This window comes from Trachemys scripta, chromosome 1 (genome assembly GCF_013100865.1).
Source record: "Trachemys scripta elegans isolate TJP31775 chromosome 1, CAS_Tse_1.0, whole genome shotgun sequence".
In the NCBI taxonomy this organism is placed as follows: Eukaryota; Metazoa; Chordata; order Testudines; family Emydidae; genus Trachemys; species Trachemys scripta.
The window spans coordinates 329,897,271-329,916,381 of NC_048298.1; the positions used below are offsets into that span (position 1 = coordinate 329,897,271).

The window sequence follows — 19,111 nt, forward strand, 5'->3', positions numbered from 1 at the left end:
TGCCTGGGCATGAATAGGGTCCTGCTGGTTGGCTGGATTTGAAACAATAGTTCTATGAAGATCCATGCTGGGAGATTGTGGCAGGCTATGTTTGTAATGGCAGGGAGGCTACCAACATTAGCAGGAAGGCTGTGCCATATCTTTCTAACTTTCATGGGGAAGCACCAGGAGTCATTGTCAACAGCCTGTCTGTGTTGGTACATGGGGTTTCCATCACGTTCTGGAGGCACTTTCTATTCTGTGACCACAGTCCACCCTCCCACCAACCGTACCTCCCATCAGGGAAGATGTGCCCTTCGGACACAGCATAGGGAGCAATTAACACTGTCGTAACATTCGCGGCTAAGAACATAAGAACGGCCGTACTGGGTCAGACCAAAGGTCTATGTAGCCCAGTATCCCGTCTACCGACAGTGGCCAATGCCAGGTGCCCCAGAAGGCATGAACCTAACAGGTAATGATCAAGTGATCTCTCTCCTGCTATCCATCTCCACCCTCTGACAAACAGAGGCTAGGGACACCATTCCTTACCCATCCTGGCTAATAGCCATTAATGGACTTAACCTCCATGAATTTATCTAGTTCACTTTTAAACCCTATTATTGTCCTTGCCTTCACAACCTCCTCAGGCAAGGAGAAGCTATTCCTCCTCAGCAAAGGGGGATAGCTTCTGATTTGGTACCTGGATTCCGCAGGGGCTGGTGCACTGGAAATGCCGGGATAGGAGTGCACAAAAGTGCTCCCAAACCCTGATCTCCAGCATCCGCCCAAAGAGCGGGCAGTTATTGAGCTGATCTGCTTCGCTGTATCCGCTCCTAATTATCCATCAGTATTACGGCGGGATCGGTGGCAAATCCCCGAGTTGCAGTTGCACTGAGACTTACAATTACAGCAGGACAGAACTTGCTCTTTTTACATTTTAATGATTGAATTTAGTCTCCAAATTCGACACAATAGCTCCTTGGAGGGTAATTGAAATGGCTATCTGATTTTTAAAATAAAATATTGATGAATGTTTGCACAGGAAATGCTTTAAAATGCTCCTTTTCTGAGATCCTGCATAGAACAGAGTATCTTTGTTTGCCTTTTCCTCCCACTGATCATTGTGGGACCTCGGAAATCATAATCTGACCACTCCTCAGTGTGTTATTTAAGGAGTGGCTTGCCTCTAATGCACCCATTGTACCATTGGGAGAGGAAGGTGGAAGAAGAGAATCAGTGATCTGAAACAGACAGTGTTCCCAGCCCCATCGTTTATTCAGCTGACGAGTGGGCTTTAATAAAAAAATACAGTAAAATGCCTGAACCCATCTTGATCTCTTTCAGTTGGATACATTGTGTGTGTGTGTTGTAGGTTTTCCTTTGACTGATATTGGAGAGGGTCGTTCAGCATTGATTTGTGCAGTTAATTAAGATTATTTCCGCTGTCCTTTCTTTCACACTGTAACTAGCAAGGAACTCAGTTGCCTCATTTTAATGCTACTGGTTATCAAATTTGGGTATAAGCATCAGAGGGGCAGAGTGGTCCAGTTTCTAGGATCCTGGACTCCGGGGGGAATCAGGAGATCTGAGTTTTCTGGCTCTGTTGTGTCTTTGTTTCCCCTCCCACCCTTTGTTTGTCTTGCCTGTTTAGATTGTAAACTTGTTGGGGCAAGGACTCTCTCTCACTATGTATTCGTACAGCGCCTAGCACAATGGGGGCCTTTAGATGCTACCATAATAATAATAATAGGGACACTTTGTCCCCGAGCTGCTAGTTCTTGTACCGTGCCCACCCACACTGCACGGAGCAGCCCAGATGTTCTCTAGATATTGGACTCGCTTCCTCATTCTGACTTTCATCGTGGACATAAATGTTGAAAGTAGCTTCACACTTGTCCTTTTGGCATCTCTGCCTAGAGATCTGGATTTCCTAGCATTCGCTCAGTGGGATAGCGACAGAGCAGATGGGTACGTGTGATCTGCTCTTTGGAGGTGGAGGTTGCTCTGTCCCATTGGAATTCATTCCCTTTTTGATTGGAAGAGGGCTAGCCAAGCTGGGCCCCTCCATGTTGTAATATTCTCCTCTGAGCCTCAGTGGCAAGTGTGATCTTTCTATCAATATACTGAGTAGGGTAGAGGTGACCCTCTGTGGCAACAGAAGAAGGAAAGAACGTAATGCCATTAGAAGTAAAAACTATCTAGGGCCATGACATTTCAGCTGCTTTCTCTCTTTGCAACCCACTGCCTCCTCACTCCCACTCCCCTTCTTTATTATACAGTGGAGAGCAGGGCAACAGAGGTGACCTGAAATACAGCAGTGCTCACTGGCAGTGGGTGAGCTTCATCTGTTCTAGCATTTCCAACCAATGGGTAATAGCAGCATTGATAGGCCCCATCTCCTCTGTGAACCACAATGCAAATGTTAAACTCACAATCCCCTTCTGAGGTGGGAAAATCGTGTCTTCCCTGTTCCATAGATGGCGGTGCCCAGAGTGGGGAAATGACCTGCCCATAATGGCATTCAGTAAGTCAGTGACCTATTGAAATCAAGGAGAGTTTTTCCATTGACTCCAGGGAGTGCTGATTCAAGCCTTTGTCTTCGGTTCACAAAGCTTAAGTTTTGACCTGACTGCCTCTCAAACACAGCATGTCCTGTGTGCAACAGAAGCAGACATTATACCTACCATCAGTACGTAGCAATAGAGCCTGGATATTAACTGAAATATTCATTAACAGATACATAAGGCCAGAAGGGGACCACCACTCTGATCATCCAATCTGGCCTCCTGCACATGTCTTTCACCCTGTAGGGTCCTGAACAGCATAGGAAAGTGAGAAGAACTTTGAGATGCAAAACTGAGGTTGTTTGAGGTCAGCATTGGTCAACCCAAAGATCCAAGGCCTTTTCCAATGGGAAGAAAATCAGTTTCTCCCCAGATGTGAGCAAAATCTTTTTCTTTCTGCTCTCGTCCCTCATGGGAGGGTTGGATCAGTCAACAAAGCAAGATTTCTTTGGGATTGTTGAGTATCAGAGGGGTAGCCGTGTTAGTCTGAATCTGTAAAAAGCAACAGAGGGTCCTGTGGCACCTTTGAGACTAACTGTTACTAACTAACCCAATACTTCTGTTAGTCTCAAAGGTGCCACAGGACCCTCTGTTGCTTTTGGGATTGTTGTAATTTCACTAGAACTTCTTTCAGTTTTACAAAACATTTCCCCGCCTTGAATGTTCAGGTGCATGGGGTGCCTAGACACCTCTGTTCTTTCAGGCTCACTTCTTTAACCAGCAGAGGGCAAGGAGATTTCAGTGTAATGAGGGGATTAAAAGGGATGGATTATGTTGTTTGGAAAGGAGGTAGAAATACATCCTACCGTGAATGGTAGCAAAGAGGGTGCTCCTTTTTGCCTTGCCCTGTAATATAGCAACAGGGCACGTGACAAAGATAAAAAGACACGTGTTTGAAATGGATGAAAGGAAATGATTTTTTAACTCGGTATATAATGAACTCCTGGAATTCCGCACCCTGGGATGTTATTGCAGTACATAGTTTAGCAAGATTCAAAGGTTACACGGGCTATCAACTCTCCAGCTGCAGGGCATAAACTGATTGCCAGCTGGGGTCATGGAAGAATATTTCCCTTCATGGAATTACATTGCACAATCAGCCAGGTGCAGGGGGAGGGGTTCGCTTGCCTCTTAAGTGTCATGTGTGAGCCACTGCAAGAGGCAGCATGCTGGGCTAGTCCGTGGCTATTTCGTGGTGGAAAATGTACAGTGCGCAGCGTGTTGAATAAAGAGACCCCCAAGGAGCATTTTCCAGCATAAAGGAAATTTTCCATGCATCTGCCACAACCTGCTTTTTCTCCTGTCAGTGCAGTATTGAAAATGTCTCAACTCCACCACTGGTGATGCGCTGACGGGGAAAGAGCTACTCCTGTAGCAGTCATCAGAAATGGGTTAAGTGCCTGATCCAAAGCCCATTGAAGGCAGTGGGAGCTTCCGTTAACTTTAATGGGCTCTAGGTCAGCACCCAGGTCTGAATGCGTAGGTTAGCCTAGTGCAGGTGTGAGCAGCCGCACTGCAAAGCCCTACCCAAACCCAAGTTGCTGTATCCTCTGTGTGTGTGTGTGTGTGTGCGCGCGCGCGCGTTGCTGCGGCTTCTGGGGATATATTCCAGGGTTGTTTGTGCTGTAGTACGCTGAGCCGCTGTATGATTCTTTCCTAGTGAATTGTGGGAGAACCTTTCTGTCCTTCTGGCACATAGGGGAGAATTGTGGGAAGGCATTGGACATCTGCCAGCACTTCAGTGATTTAGCCTGCGTCCTCACTGCAAAGCGGGTGTGTTAACAGCCTGAGTGAAAGCTCTAACCTGTACCCCCAGCTGAGTCAGCTAGCCTGGGTTTAAAACTCCAGATGTGAGAGGGTTATGTGTGTGGATGGGAGAGGAGGGGAACGAGAGGCAACACCTGAGGAAGTGCCTGAGTTAACTCTACAGTGAAGACATACCTTTAATACCAAGCCCTATTAGGCAACGGAATAGCGTGCCAGGGCACATTTTGGAAACCCCATCACTTAGCACATTTAAAACTGGACTTGACGGAAAATTAAAGAATCTCTGCAGGGCAAAATTCAGCATCAGTAGGGGAAGGACTAAATGAGCTAATTAGATGTCTTCCATCTCTAACTACAGATACTTTTGATGTTGCAAGAGTCTGGGTCAAGCAAAGTAATTAAGATGAAGGAAAAACTCAAAACGTAAAGAACCGCTTTCATTATCTGAGCACAACCATGTTGTAAATGTAACTATTTAAATCGCAGGTATCTAGATCTCCGGCACTTTGGATCGGCCCCTCATGGAGGCTTCGGAATGGGGTTTGAGCGCTACCTGCAGTGCATCTTGGGAGTGGAAAATATCAAAGATGTTATTCCTTTCCCGAGGTTTCCTCACTCCTGTCTTTTGTAGCTCCATGGCTGACTCACATGGACCAGTCTGCACTGGAGTGTTTGTATGTATAATGTGTCTGCATTTGACTGCTTGTGATGATATTGGGGAAAGATGGAGAGAATTTTTGTACCAAATAATCCTGTGGTAAATTTAATGGAGGGAGTTCGGGAGCGAGACTTTTCTTGGGAGATTTAGACCCTACCACTTCTTAGTATTATTTATATAGCACTTTAAATCTTCAAAGCATTTCAGGTGCATTAATGAATCTTACTTAACTAAAGGGTTAAAATCCTCATGGGAGGAACAAAAGTTAGGACTATAATGAATAAGCATTGTTGGGAGCTGATATTTTTTAATGCAAGATGTTAATAAGGGGGTGTGACCCAAGCACAGGACTGGGAGTCAGGAGTGCTATGAGGTTTAATTACATGTCTGTACAGTGCTTTGAAGATTGAATGTGATAGAACTGCTCGGTGTTACCATCACTGACACACGTTTGCTTTTAAGAAATGGCTATTGTAAAGTGAGAGTCTCCTGCCCTGAATTAAAAGCACGTACATGTTGAGGTTGGAAAGTAGATCCTAATCAGCTGAACCTTGCCAGGAAAAATGTCTCTTATATTGTAACTGCCGGGGCGAGGGAGTTGATGGCAGTTGATTTTGTGAGTCAATAAAGATGCATAGTTGGCTTTTTCTCTCATAGTTTGTTTTTCAGTCATTAAATTTTGGTATTCATCATAATGGTGATTCCTTCAACCTGTTCAGCAACTGAATTCTTTACCTTACACCAGATGCAGAGCTCTGTAAGAGGTGATCTATGCATACTGTCTTAAAGAGAACGCGAATTCATGGGAAGAAAGAAATGTTCGGTTAAGTGGAAGTACATTTGAGCCTCTGAAGTCAACATGTACTTCCCATTTTTCTTGAGAAATGATTTCACGTTCAACTGGCCAAGCAAATATATCTGTATTTGTAAAGCCACCCTACAACTAATACACACTCCCAGTCATTGTATATCAGGTAATTATGACTCTCTTCACTGCAGGATCTGATACAATCTTTGATAGATTTATCCTCTTAACACCCTGTGACGTTGTGCAGTCTATATGGTTTTATAAAAACTTGATAATAAGTCAATATAATGTAACTGAGATAGTTTTAGAGAAAATACGGTAATAAGTGGATGTAACGTAACTGGGATATGCCTCATGCGAAAGGTCTCTTGTAAGGTATCATTACAAAGCTTATAATCTACTGAGTGTGATCATCTGATTTGTATGAATGTACCACTCTTGTATCTAAAACTAGAAATATAAAATGTAACTCTGAGGGCCTATTGTAATTGTGTAAAGTGTGGACCATTAATGATGGTTTGGAATCTTGATGACTCCCATTGTCTGCAGATGGCTGTATTTACCTGTGAGTCTTCCTGTATATGTGTGTGCTGGCAAGTGAGTAATGAAGTCTTGCAGTGACATGTGATCATGTCACCTGAACTGGAATCCATCTTTAACCTGGTGCTTTTCCAGTGAGGGGGGGTGGAAACCCAGAGGGACAAAGAGTTCCCGCCTTATGCAAAAGATATATAAAGGGGGGGAAGAGAACACAGAGAGAGAGAAGCCATCATGAAGAATCCCCTAGCTATCACCTGAGCTGCAACAAGAGCTGCACCAGGGGAAAGAATTGTGCCCAGGCCTGGAAGGTGTCCAGTCTGAGAAAAATTTACTGAAGCATCTCTGAGGGTGAGATTATCTGTATTCAGTTTGATTAGGCATAGATTTGCGCATTTTATTTTATTTTGCTTGTGACTTACTTTGTTCTGTCTGTTACTACTTTGAACCACTTAAATCCTACTGTCTGTATTTAATAAAATCACTTTCTATTTAGTAATTCACTCAGAGTATGTATTAATACCTGGGGGAGCAAACAATTGTGCATATCTCTCTATCAGTGTTATAGAGGGCGAACAATTTATGAGTTTGCCCTGCATAAGCTTTATGCAGGGTAAAACGGATTTATCTGGGTTTAGACCCCACTGGGAGTTGGGCATCTGAGTGCTAAAGACAAGCACGCTACTGCACTGTGACGGGTTGGATCACAGAAACCCCCTTGGGAGCTGCCACCAGATGTGCAAAGACTACCCCTGCTTCTGTTTTCCCTGCCAGCTCAGGACTCCAGCACCCTGTCTTGCTGAGCCAGACACTCCCGTCTGGCTCCAGACACAGACCCAGGGTCTGAATCACTTGTCCGAAAGCTGCAAGTTTACCTGAAAACAGCTCGCAGTAGTGTGCTTGTCTTTAGCACTCAGATGCCCAACTCCCAATGGGGTCTAAACCCAGATAAATCCGTTTTACCCTGCATAAAGTTTATGCAGGGCAAACTCATAAATTGTTCGCCCTCTATAACACTGATAGAGAGATATGCACAGTTGTTTGCTCCCCCAGGTATTAATACATACTCTGAGTAAATTACTAAATAGAAAGTGATTTTATTAAATACAGACAGTAGGATTTAAGTGGTTCAAAGTAGTAACAGACAGAACAAAGTAAGTCACCAAGCAAAATGAAATAAAATGCGCAAATCTATGCCTAATCAAACTGAATACAGATAATCTCACCCTCAGAGATGCTTCAGTAAGTTTTTTCTCAGACTGGACACCTTCCAGGCCTGGGCACAATTCTTTCCCCTGGTACAGCTCTTGTTGCAGCTCAGGTGGTAGCTAGGGGATTCTTCATGATGGCTCCTCTCCCTCTCTGTTCTCTTCCCCCCCTTTATATATCTTTTGCATAAGGCGGGAACTCTTTGTCCCTCTGGGTTTCCACCCCCCCTCACTGGAAAAGCACCAGGTTAAAGATGGATTCCAGTTCAGGTGACATGATCACATGTCACTGCAAGACTTCATTACTCACTTGCCAGCACACACATATACAGGAAGACTCACAGGTAAATACAGCCATCTGCAGACAATGGGAGTCATCAAGATTCCAAACCATCATTAATGGTCCACACTTTACACAATTACAATAGGCCCTCAGAGTTACATTTTATATTTCTAGTTTTAGATACAAGAGTGGTACATTTATACAAATCAGATGATCACACTCAGTAGATTATAAGCTTTGTAATGATACCTTACAAGAGACCTTTCGCATGAGGCATATCCCAGTTACGTTACATCCACTTATTACCGTATTTTCTCTAAAACTATCTCAGTTACATTATATTGACTTATTATCAAGTTTTTATAAAACCATATAGACTGCACAACGTCACACACCCCTGCTAGGTAGAGAAGAATTTATCCCCATTGTGCAGATGGGAATTGTGTGTAGATTAAGTGACTTGTCCAAGGTCACACAGGAAAACCGTGGTTGAGTTGGGACTTAAACCCAGGCTTCCTGAGTTGCAGTCCAGTGGCCATGTCCACAGCGCCATCCTTCTTACCTTGCACATAGTGTCGTAATCCTGAACTGTGAGCTCTCTGGGTCAGGGTCTTTGTTTCTCTCATTTGTATAGTGCCTATCATGACAGACTCTAAGCACTGCTGTAGAATAAATAATATGTACAGCAAAGGACTCAGAAATAATAGGGTTATTTTTAATGACTACCCTGTAAATAGTTGTATGGAGTGTACAAGGGGTGCAGAAGAGCTGAAATATTTTTTTTTCCCAAGCAGGTGAAAGAGCGTGAAAAACAGTGATTAGATAATGTTACACTCTCACAGGTGTCACCAGTGTTGTGGAGCAGTTTAACACTGTCAACCCTTGAGTATCCAAAAACTATTTCTCCAGGCCAATGCCAGTGGCCCTCGATGTATCACACACATTGAGAAGTCCCTATTGTATCTACATTCTTCTCATGTTCCCCATCTCATCTGATTAAACAAGTGTTTACTGGCCATTAGTTGGTGTACAGCTCTCAGTGTACTCCAGGGAATTATCCCTCTACATGTAGGGCCGGATTCAAAGATTCCCATTGACATCAGTGGGCTTTAGGCCAGATCCTAATTTTGTAATTGCCCCTTGGTTAGCTGCAAGATGTGGAAAAACTCCTGCAGTCAGACAGCTCCATACTTGCGACATTACTAAGTAGCCTCCAGAAGTATGCGGTATCCATGCCAAAGTTATCAGTAACTTAAACTCACAAAATGGCCACACTGCCACAGCTGCAATCAGTAGAGGCATTTGAACTAGTTCCCCAGCACTGAGATTGTTTGTTATTATTTAACATTTGTTGGACTGCCATCGGTGACAAGAATGAAGGGGGGAGTCAACAGCTCAGTAAGCAGGCAGATCTGAATGACAGGGCGGGCTAAATGGAGACGGGCCTTAAAGGCAAAGGTAAAGAGTTTACAGTTGATGCAGTGGAAGACACAAAGAAGGGGGTGATGTCAGCAGCCTGACAAGCCAGAAACAATGATCCTGGCAGCATTGTTTTGAATGGCCTTAAAGGGGGCAGTGTGGTTAATACCAGTGGTTAATACCAAGGCCGAAGAGAAGGAGATCACAATAGCATAAGATATTGATGGCCTGAGCCAAGAGCACTGACAGTCTGGGCAAACAGAAAAGGTCAAATCTTTGAAATATTATGTTTGTAGAAGCAGCAAAATTTGGACATAGTGTTGAGAGAGCCTGGTCGAAGTTGATGCCAGTATTAAGGGCTTGAAGGCTGGTGAGTGGTGTCCATGGTGATGGAGAAACTAGGGAGAGGTGAAGGCTTGAAATGAAGCGGGAGATTGATAGATTTTATGGCCAGAAGGAACCATTAGATCATCTAGTCCAACCTCCTGCATAACACAGGCCAGTTACCCCTGTATCAAGCCCAATAACTTGTGTTTGACTAAAGCATATCATCCAGAAAGCATCTGCTCTTCACTTGAAGACTTCAAGAGATTGAGAATCCACCACTTCTCTTGGCAGTTTGTTTCAATGATTAAGCTCCCTTAAGCTATTTAAGTAGTTGAAGTTACGTAACTTACACCGATTTAGCTCGTGCCCCTCCTTTCCCCCCAGTGTAGACCAGGCCTGAGGTGAGTATTGTGACTGGCAGTCCTGCACATTCAAAAGTTCCTGTGAGAACTGCACTGCCCGTTAGCCCTTCTGGAACCTCCCTTACAGCCAGGTTTCCAGGTATCTAGTGAGTATGGGAGTCCTTTCCCTTCCAAGGCTGGCATTGTTAGCATCATGCCATGTGTACGTAATGCTAACAAGTATTGCCAAGGAATGTGAGTTGTTTTTCCATTTGGTATGTCATGCATTTCCCTCAAATTTTATCTTGGAATAAAAGGAAGTTAATTTAAAGGTTTGGGGAGGCCGTTCCTCTTGGATGTATAGTCAGTGAAGCATGCCAAGAATCTTGCTGGGTTTTCATTTAGTATCTGTCTTCATTTACTGGTTTCAGCAAAATAAAGACTTTCACTTTTGCAAGTAAGATCCTCTTGATTATTGACGCTTAGCAATGAGTTCTTAACGTAAACATGTACTAAGGCAAGTGAAACTGGGGGCTTCTGAATGCAGTAAAGAGATTGGTTCTCACGTCTGGGGCTCCAGCCCAGACACTGCATGCAATCACAAAGTCAGTCAGCGAGCCATCTGGGGTTCAATTCCTGCAAAGCCATCGCTGCCACGTCTCAGGTTTGTCAGCACTCCAGCGGCCTGAGATTAGACTCGATGCGTTTAATAAACTGGGTTAGTTGTCCACAAAAACTGCTTGCGTAGAAACTGGCACCGAATTGTGGGAGAGGAATTTTGAAGCTATGCAAATAACAATAATAAAAATAATGCTATTGATTCTGAACACTGATGTACTGAAACTCTGGCAGCCAAGAGCTTCTCCATAAGAATATTCAACATCAGGAGAGTCCAAGAAGGCTACAAACGTGAGGATACTGTGTTTCTTCCAAACTACCCAGAGAAGAGAGACTTTTAGATTCAGTTTTCACTTTTAAAAAATAAAAAAATATTTTAGCTTCCTCACCTCTAAATATTACAGGGGCCTAGTAATCAGCCTGGGAGCTGGGGCCCATCTATCATAAAGATTACCTTCTCCCATTGATTATTATTTAGTATTTGTATAATAGTAGGGCCTAGCTGCTTCAGTCATGGACCAAGATCTCATTGTGCTAGGTGCTGTACAAGCATAGGACAAAAAAGACAGCCATGTTCCCCAAATACTGACAATCTCCCCGTGCAAAACTGCCACAGTTACCATTGGCAGGAGCACCTGCACTAGCGCCCCACTAGCATATAGGGCAGCTGGCAGGGGACAGGGTTTGGAACCCACTCCCCTGCTTGGCCCATAATAGCTGTAGTTGAGAGGCCATTGGGGGCCCATTGGTTTTCCCCAGAAGTGAGGGGCTAGCAAAGCTCTGATCAGAGATGTTAAATATGGGTTTGGCTGTGGGCTAGTATTATGTGCTGTAGAAGGGGGAGAGAGGGTTACAGAAGTGATCTGTTCCATGGGGGTTTGAGAATTGTCATGCGCAAAGGACAGACGCTTCCTTTTAATGGATGGTTGTGAGGTCTAAATAAATAATAAATGATGTTTCTGTGCCATTAAAACCCAATAACATTGGTTATTGCTGTGGTCTCTGCCTGCCCCGTAGACCAAAAGAGAATTACAGTAGAATCTCAGGGTTACAAACACCTTGGGAATGGAGGTTGTTCATAACTTTGAAATGTTTGTAACTATGAACAAAATGGTATGGTGGGTCTTTTAGAAATTTACAACTGAACCTTGGCTTAACTCAGTTTTGAAACTTTACTATGCGGAAAAAAAATGCTTATTTTAACCATCTTAATTTAAATGCAATCACAGACACAGTTTCCTTACCTTGTCAAATCTTCTTTTAAACTTTCCCTTTATTTTTATAGTAGTTTACATTTAACACAGTACTGTATTTGCTTTCTTTTTCTTCTTTTTTCTTTTTGTCTCTGCTGCTGCCTGATTGCGTACTTCTGCTTCCAAATGAGGTGTGTGGTTGACTGGTCAGTTCCTCACTCTGAGGTTCAACAGTACAAAATGGAACTGGAGGGGAAAAGGGAGATATTTTATATAAAGACTGGCAGTCATAATTTCCCAGCTCTTCACAAAGCTATGGGTAACCACAAGAGATCGTTACTTCTCAAGGCTGAGCTTATTGTTTTATTTCATCGCTCCTTGCAAAGCTGCACCTTTCAAAGGATCGTAAAGTTTGATTTTATGATCCTGATGGGAGAAAGGTGTGTTTAATTTCACAGAAGAGTTCTGTACCAGTTATTTCAGAAGCAGGCTAGACATGGGTCTGAGCAGGAGTTCAGATATTGTTTTGTGGTTGCTACTCAGCATATTATTATAGTTATTTGTATTACAGTCGTGCCTAGATTGTGACGTTGCACTCCATATGTTTTATGGAAATATGTTTGAGTGAATATGATGTAACTGGAATATGCTTTATGCAAAAGGTCTCTTGTAAGGAATCATTACAAAGGTTATATTCCTCCTATTTGTATGCATGTATCATTCTTGTATCTGAAGCTAGAAATATGAAGTATAACTCTGAGGTCCTATGTAATTATGCGAAGTTTGGGCCATTAATGGTGGTTTAGAATCTTGATGGCTCCCATTGACTAGGACAATTGGGTGTACATGGTTTATTTACGTGGGTACATGCAGTCCAGCCCTGGAAGAATGGAGGCTGGGGTCTCACAGGACATGTGAACATGTCACCTGATACTGGAATCCATCTTAAACTTGGTGCTTTTCCTTTTAGAAGGAGGGATGGGGACCCAGAGAGACAAAGGATTCCCGCCTTGTGTCAAAGCTATAAAAGGCGGTGGAACAGAACAAAGGGGGTGCCAATTATGAGAACACCTCTGCTTTCCACCTAAGATGTCTAAGATGGGGAAGGGGTTGGAATGGGGGCAGGGAAGGGGTGGGAAGAGGCGGGGCCTCATGGAAGGGGTGGAGTGGGGACGGGGCTGAGGGCGGCGGGAGGGAGGTGTCAGTAATGCGGCCCTCGGGCCAATGTACTAGTCTTCATGTGGCCCTCATGGTCATTTGAGTTTGAGACCCCTGCTCTAGCTCCACCAGAAGTTATGGACTTGAGGCAGAAATTGCTGGGTGGAATTCCATGTCTGTGCTATGCAGGAGGTCAGATTAGATGAGCATAATGGTCCTTTCAGACTTTAAAATCTTTAAGTATTATTGTCCCCATTATATAGTTGGGGAACTGAGCACAGAGAGACTAAGCACCTTGCCCAAGGAGGTGTAGGAAATCTGTGGCATAGCCAGGAATTGAGCCGAAACCAGTTGATTCCAAGCCCCGTGTCTTGTGCACAAGATCATCCCTCTCCATTTACCTTTAGTTTGATTCTTCCACTAGGAGCAATGCTGAATGTTTGTAACTGATCTGGTTTACAATGTGTTTTCTCTTATTATAATTTCTTGGCCTATGTTTTAATTATTTGTCTTGAGGACTCTTCTGGTTTCAATAAGAATGTGGCAATACATTTAATAACTTTTTATTAATCTTACAATGAAATTTTGTTTAGAATAATTGCTGCAAAGAAAATAAAGAATAAACTTTCATTTATTTGCTAAATCTGTTTTGTGGTTTTTGCTCTTCGGTTCACCACTAATGTTGTTGTACATTTATTGATTGTCATTCATTCAAGACTCTCAGGCCATTTTACAAGCATTCCTGTTTGCACGGTGCTGTGACGACGTAGGCCTACATTTTCAAAAGGCACCAGTGATTTTGGGGTCTCATTTTTTGGGCGCCCACCATCAGAACCCGCAACATGACCTGATTTTGCAGAAAATATTGAGTTCCCTGAGTGTTGATTAGTTGCACTTAGGAGCCCCAGAGATGGACCAGAACCCCACTGTGCCAGGCGCTGTACAAGTGCCACAGAAAAGATGGGACCTACCCCAAAGATTTTACAATCTGAGTATAAGACAGGAGACAGCAGGTGGAGACTGACAGATGGAGCGAGAACAAGGAAACAATGAGACGACACTGGTGGACGCGAGAGACAGTGGGTCTCAGTCTGCCAGCTTCCTACCCCTCAGCCCTAGCTAATTCGCCTAAATTCACCCAGCAGGTCAGAGGCAGAGCCAGGAACAGAACACAGAAAACTAGTCTTTTAGGTGCAGATCCTCAAAGGTATTTAGGCTCCTAATTTCCATTGAAACTAATCACAATGAGGATCTTAAATTCCTTTGAGGATCTGGCCCCTAGCCCCTTGGGCCACGTCTTCACTAGGAAGGCACATTTTTTAAACTGTTTTAAAATCCTATGAAGACAAGGCAGTTGTAGTTATAACTTGGTCTTCTTCGAGTGCTTGCTCATATCAATTGCAGTTAGATGCGTGCGCACGCCGTGTGCACAGCTGTCGGAAACTTTTCCCTGGCAGCTACCTGTCGGGCCGGCTGTGGAGTCCTCCGGAGTGGCGCCGGTCTGGCGCTCTATATACGACCCTGCCGACCCGACCCCCCTTCAGTTCCTTCTTACCGCCAGTGACGGTTACTGGAACAGTGGTCTCTTGCTCGCAAGTGCTCCACAAATCCCTAGCTCTTCTGCTTATCTTTGTGTATAGTTACCCATTGTTAGGTTTATTCAACTAGAAGAGAACGATTCACTTTCTCCCAAACAAATCAAGGCGTCTTGATTTGGGCGTGGGCCCCTGCTGACCCTGCAGATACAGTTACAACTCGTAGTCTGTGATTCAAAAGTTCAAAGAGTTTCTCCCATCCGAGTCAAGGGCTGAACTGGGGGCCATCGCTGAGGAGGGCAGAATCGTAGCCCGGACTTCCCTCCAGGGTTCTTTGAATGCCATGGACTCAGCAGTGCGTACCCTGGTGTCAGGTAACGCGATGAGACACAATGCCTGGCTCCAATCCTCAGGTCTCCCTCCAGAAGCTCAGCAAACAATTCAGGACCTCCCATTCGACGGCCAGGGCCTGTTTGCTGAGCAGACAAACTCTAGACTGCATAGCCTGAAGGACTCCCATAACACCATTAAATCCCTCGGCATGTATACCCCAGCAACCCAAAGGAAGCCTTTCAAACTGCAGACCACCCAGTAATGGTCTTTCCCCGCTAGGCCAGGCAGGACTTCTCCCGCAGGAGGAATAGATATAGTCGGCGTAGGCCATCGCGCCCTCCTTCTGGGAAGGGCCAGGGCCAGTCCAAGCCCCCTCCAGGCCCTAAGCGCCCCTTTTGAAGGTGCGCACGAGGACGGATTACCAGTCCAAAACCCGGACAGTTATCCTCCCTTCCTGAACCATCTATCCCGCTTCTACTGTGCATGGTCCCTTATTACGTTGGACCGGTGGGTGCTCCACAAGGTAGAGGCGCGATATTCTATCCACTTCTGTTCCTCCCCACCCTCCCATCCCCCTTGCCCGTCCCTCTTCAGGTACCCCTCTCACGAGCAACTTCTCATACAGAAGGTTCAGACCCTCCTCACTCTAGGAGCAGTGGAGGAGGTGCCCCAGGAGCTCAAAGGCAAGAGTTTCTACTCCTGTTACTTCCTCGTCCCCAAAGCAAAGCCCATTCTGGACCTGAGGGAGCTCAACAAGTTCATCGTCAGCTTGAAGTGCCGCATGGTCTTCTTATTCATAGATTCTAGGACTGGAAGGGACCCCGAGAGGTCATCGAGTCCAGTCCCCTGCCCTCATGACAGGACCAAATACTGTCTAGACCATCCCTGACAGACATTTATCTAACCTACTCTTAAATATCTCCAGAGATGGAGATTCCACAACCTCCCTAGGCAATTTATTTCAGTGTTTAACCACCCTGACAGGAACTTTTTCCTAATGTCCAACCTAAACCTCCCTTGCTGCAGTTTAAGCTCATTGCTTCTTGCTCTATCCTTAGAGGCTAAGGTGAACAAGTTTTCTCCCTCTTCTTTATGACACCCTTTTAGATACCTGTAAACTGCTATCATGTCCCCTCGCAGTCTTCTCTTTTCCAAACTAAACAAACCCAATTCTTTCAGCCTTCCTTCATAGGTCATGTTCTCAAGACCTTTAATCATTCTGGTTGCTCTTCTCTGGACCCTCTCCAATTTCTCCACATCTTTCTTGAAATGCGGTGCCCAGAACTGGACACAATACTCCAGTTGAGGCCTAACCAGCGCAGAGTAGAGGGGGAGAATGACTTCTCGTGTCTTGCTCACAACACCCCTGTTAATGCATCTCAGAATCATGTTCGCTTTTTTTTTGCAACAGCATCACACTGTTGATTCATATTTAGTTTGTGGTCCACTATAACCCCTAGATCCCTTTCTGCCATACTCCTTCCTAGACAGTCTCTTCCCTTGAGCACAATCATCCCTTCTCTGGATCCAGCAGATTGGTACGCCGCCCTCGATATGAAGGATCCCTATTTTCACATATCTATCACCCCGTCTCACAGACGGTTCCTCCGCTTCGTGGTAAACAAGGTGCATTATCAATTCACGGCTCTCCCATTCGGTCTATGCACAGCTCCCCGCATCTTCACCAAATGCATGGTGGTCATGGCAGCCTTCCTTTGCCGCCATCACATGCATGTCTACCCTTACCTGGATGACTGGCTCCTCCGAGGCTGCTTTTGTCAGCAGGTGGAATCGCAGGTGCAAATGGTCAGAGACACGTTCGAACGTTTAGGCATCATTCTCAATGTCAGCAAATCCGTCCTCACCCCGACTCAAAAGAATAGGGCTCATCAGGGTGGTCCTCGATCCATCTTGCGTGCCAAGCGTTTCTGTCCTGCTTGCAGGGCCACTGTGTAGCAGTGCTCATGGACAATATCATGGCCATGTTTTATATAAACAGGCAAGGTGGAGCCCGATCATCTCCTTGCTGTTGGGAAGCCTTCCTACTGTGGGAATTTTGTCTACCCCACTCCATCCTTCTCCACGCTTCATACCTGCCAGGCATTCAGAACGTGCTGGTGGACAGCTTGAGCAGATGGTTCCTTACACACGAGTGGTCGATTCGTCCGGACATCATCCACTCCATCATCCGCAGTTGGGGGTTTCCCCGAATTGACCTGTTCGCCACACGGGCCAACAGGAAGTGTCCAACCTTCTGCTCCTTCTGGGATCACAGCCCAGGCTCGATTGCAGATGTGTTCCTGATTCCATGGTCCGGTCAACTGTTATACGCTTTCCCACCATTTCCACTCATCCACAAGGTGCTTCTCAAGGTCCGCAGGGACAAGGCAGATGTCATACTGGTGGCTCCAGCTTGGCCTCGCCAGTGCTGGTATCCCACCCTCATGGACCTGTCAGTCCAGTCCCTGGTATGTCTACCTCTCGCTCCCGACCTCATCTCGCAGAATCACGGCCATCTCCTTCACCCGGACCTTCAGTCACTCCACCTCATGGCCTGGAAGATCTGTGGTTGAACCAGGCAGAGCTCGCCTGTTCACAACAGGTGAGGCATGTGCTTCTGGAGAGCTGCAAGCCGTCTACCAGCACCACTTACAAAGCGAAATGGAAAAGGTTTTCTATCTGGTGTGCCCAAAGGCAGGTGCTTCCGCTCCAGGCTTCAATCCCGTGTATCCTGGATTATCTCCTGCACTTGAAGGACCAGCACCTGGCATTCGGTTCTCTCAAGGTCGATCTCGCAGCTATATCGGCTTTTCACCCGGGTGTTTCCGGGCACTCTGTGTTTGCCCACCCCATCGTGGGACACTTCCTGAAAGTTTTGGAGAAGATTCATCCCCTGATGAAGCCCCCTGTTCCAGCCTGGGACCTTAATTTAGTCCTTTCTTGCCTCATGGCTCCTCCCTTCGAGCCATTTGCTTCCTGTTCACTCCTCTACCTCTCTTGGAAGGTTGCTTTTTTGGCGGCCATCACCTTGGCACGATGCGTGTCTGAGCTGCGGGCCCTCACATCTGAGCCTCCGTACGCTATTTTTCATAAGGACAAGGTGCAGCTTAGACCTCACCCAGCCTTCCTTCCCAAAGTCATGTCCCGCTTTCATGTTAGTCAGGACATTTTTCTGCCAGTTTTCTACCCAAAACCGCATGCCAGCCCTCATGAACAGCAGCTGCATTCGCTGGACGTTAGAAAGGCGGTCACTTTCTATAGAGACCGAACGAAGCCGTTCCACAAAACAACCCAGTTGTTTGTCGCTTTAATAGAGTGGATGAAAGGTTTGCCAGTCTCTTCCCAGTGGATCTCCTCCTGGATCACGGCATGTATTCACGCTTGTTATGACTTGGTGAAGTTCCTCCACCTGCTGTTTATGGCTCACTCCACAAAGGCACATGCCTCGTCGACAGCCTTCCCGGCCCACGTACCTCTTCAGGAGATCAGCAGGGCTGCCATGTGGTCTTCAGTGCACACCTTTACGTCGCACTACGCCATCGTCCACCAATTTCGGGACAATGCGGCCTTTGGCAGAGCGGTTCTTTGATCTGCAATACCTTGACTCCGAGGTAAGGCTTGGGAGTCACCTAACTGGAATTGATATGAGCAGGCACTCGAAGAAGAAAAAACGGTTACTCACCCTTTTTGTAACTGTTGTTCTTCGAGATGTGTTGCTCATCCCCCCCCCACCTTCCTCTCTGTCGGAGTTGCCGGCAAGAAGGAACTGAAGAGGGGTTGGACCGGCAGGGTCGTATATAGAGTGCCAAACCAGCGCCACTCCAGGGAGCGCCAGAGCCGGCCCCACGGGTAGCTGCTAAGGAAAAGTTTCCAACAGCCGTGCACACATGTACGCACACACCTAACTGAAATAATGTGAGTTTTTTATGACTCATTGGAGTAAACCTTCGCCGTCTTGGATTATTCTTTAGAGTCCCCCATGATTCCCAAGCCACTCTGGAATTAAAGTCTCAGGGAAAGTAACTACATTTTATAGAAGCGAGGGCTTTGTAATGACACCTCTCTAGTGCCTTTTGCCTTCAGAGCCCTTTGGGCATTAATTAGTTAATGTCCGTGAAGCTGCTTAGCCTGGTGTAAGTGGTAAGTGTGGTTAGTAAGCCAGACACCCCTATGTGAAGTAGAGTTGTTATCTGTGTTTTACAGCTAAAGAAATTATACACAGTTTCACCTCACACTGCCATTTTTTTTCACATCTCAGACATTGCTTTAACACTGGTGCAACTCTGCTGAGGTGTAGAGCTATGTTTGTGCAAGATTATAATTTAGAAGCGCTCCCTCATAAGGGGCGCAGTATATTATGAAGATAGGAATTTTGAGATG

The 19,111-nt window shown here is 45.5% G+C and overlaps 1 protein-coding gene across 2 annotated transcripts in view; it reads left to right on the plus strand.

The window, feature by feature from the left end:
* Window positions 1–5,625, plus strand: part of NARS2 (asparaginyl-tRNA synthetase 2, mitochondrial) — a 76,265-nt gene extending 70,640 nt beyond the window's left edge. For both annotated transcript variants that reach the window (XM_034759081.1, XM_034759083.1), the window contains exon 14: window positions 4,800–5,625. In XM_034759081.1, the coding sequence (XP_034614972.1) occupies window positions 4,800–4,944 (145 nt within the window). In that variant the 3' untranslated portion in view covers window positions 4,945–5,625. The remainder of the gene's footprint in view (window positions 1–4,799) is intronic.
* The last annotated feature ends 13,486 nt before the right edge of the window (window positions 5,626–19,111 follow it).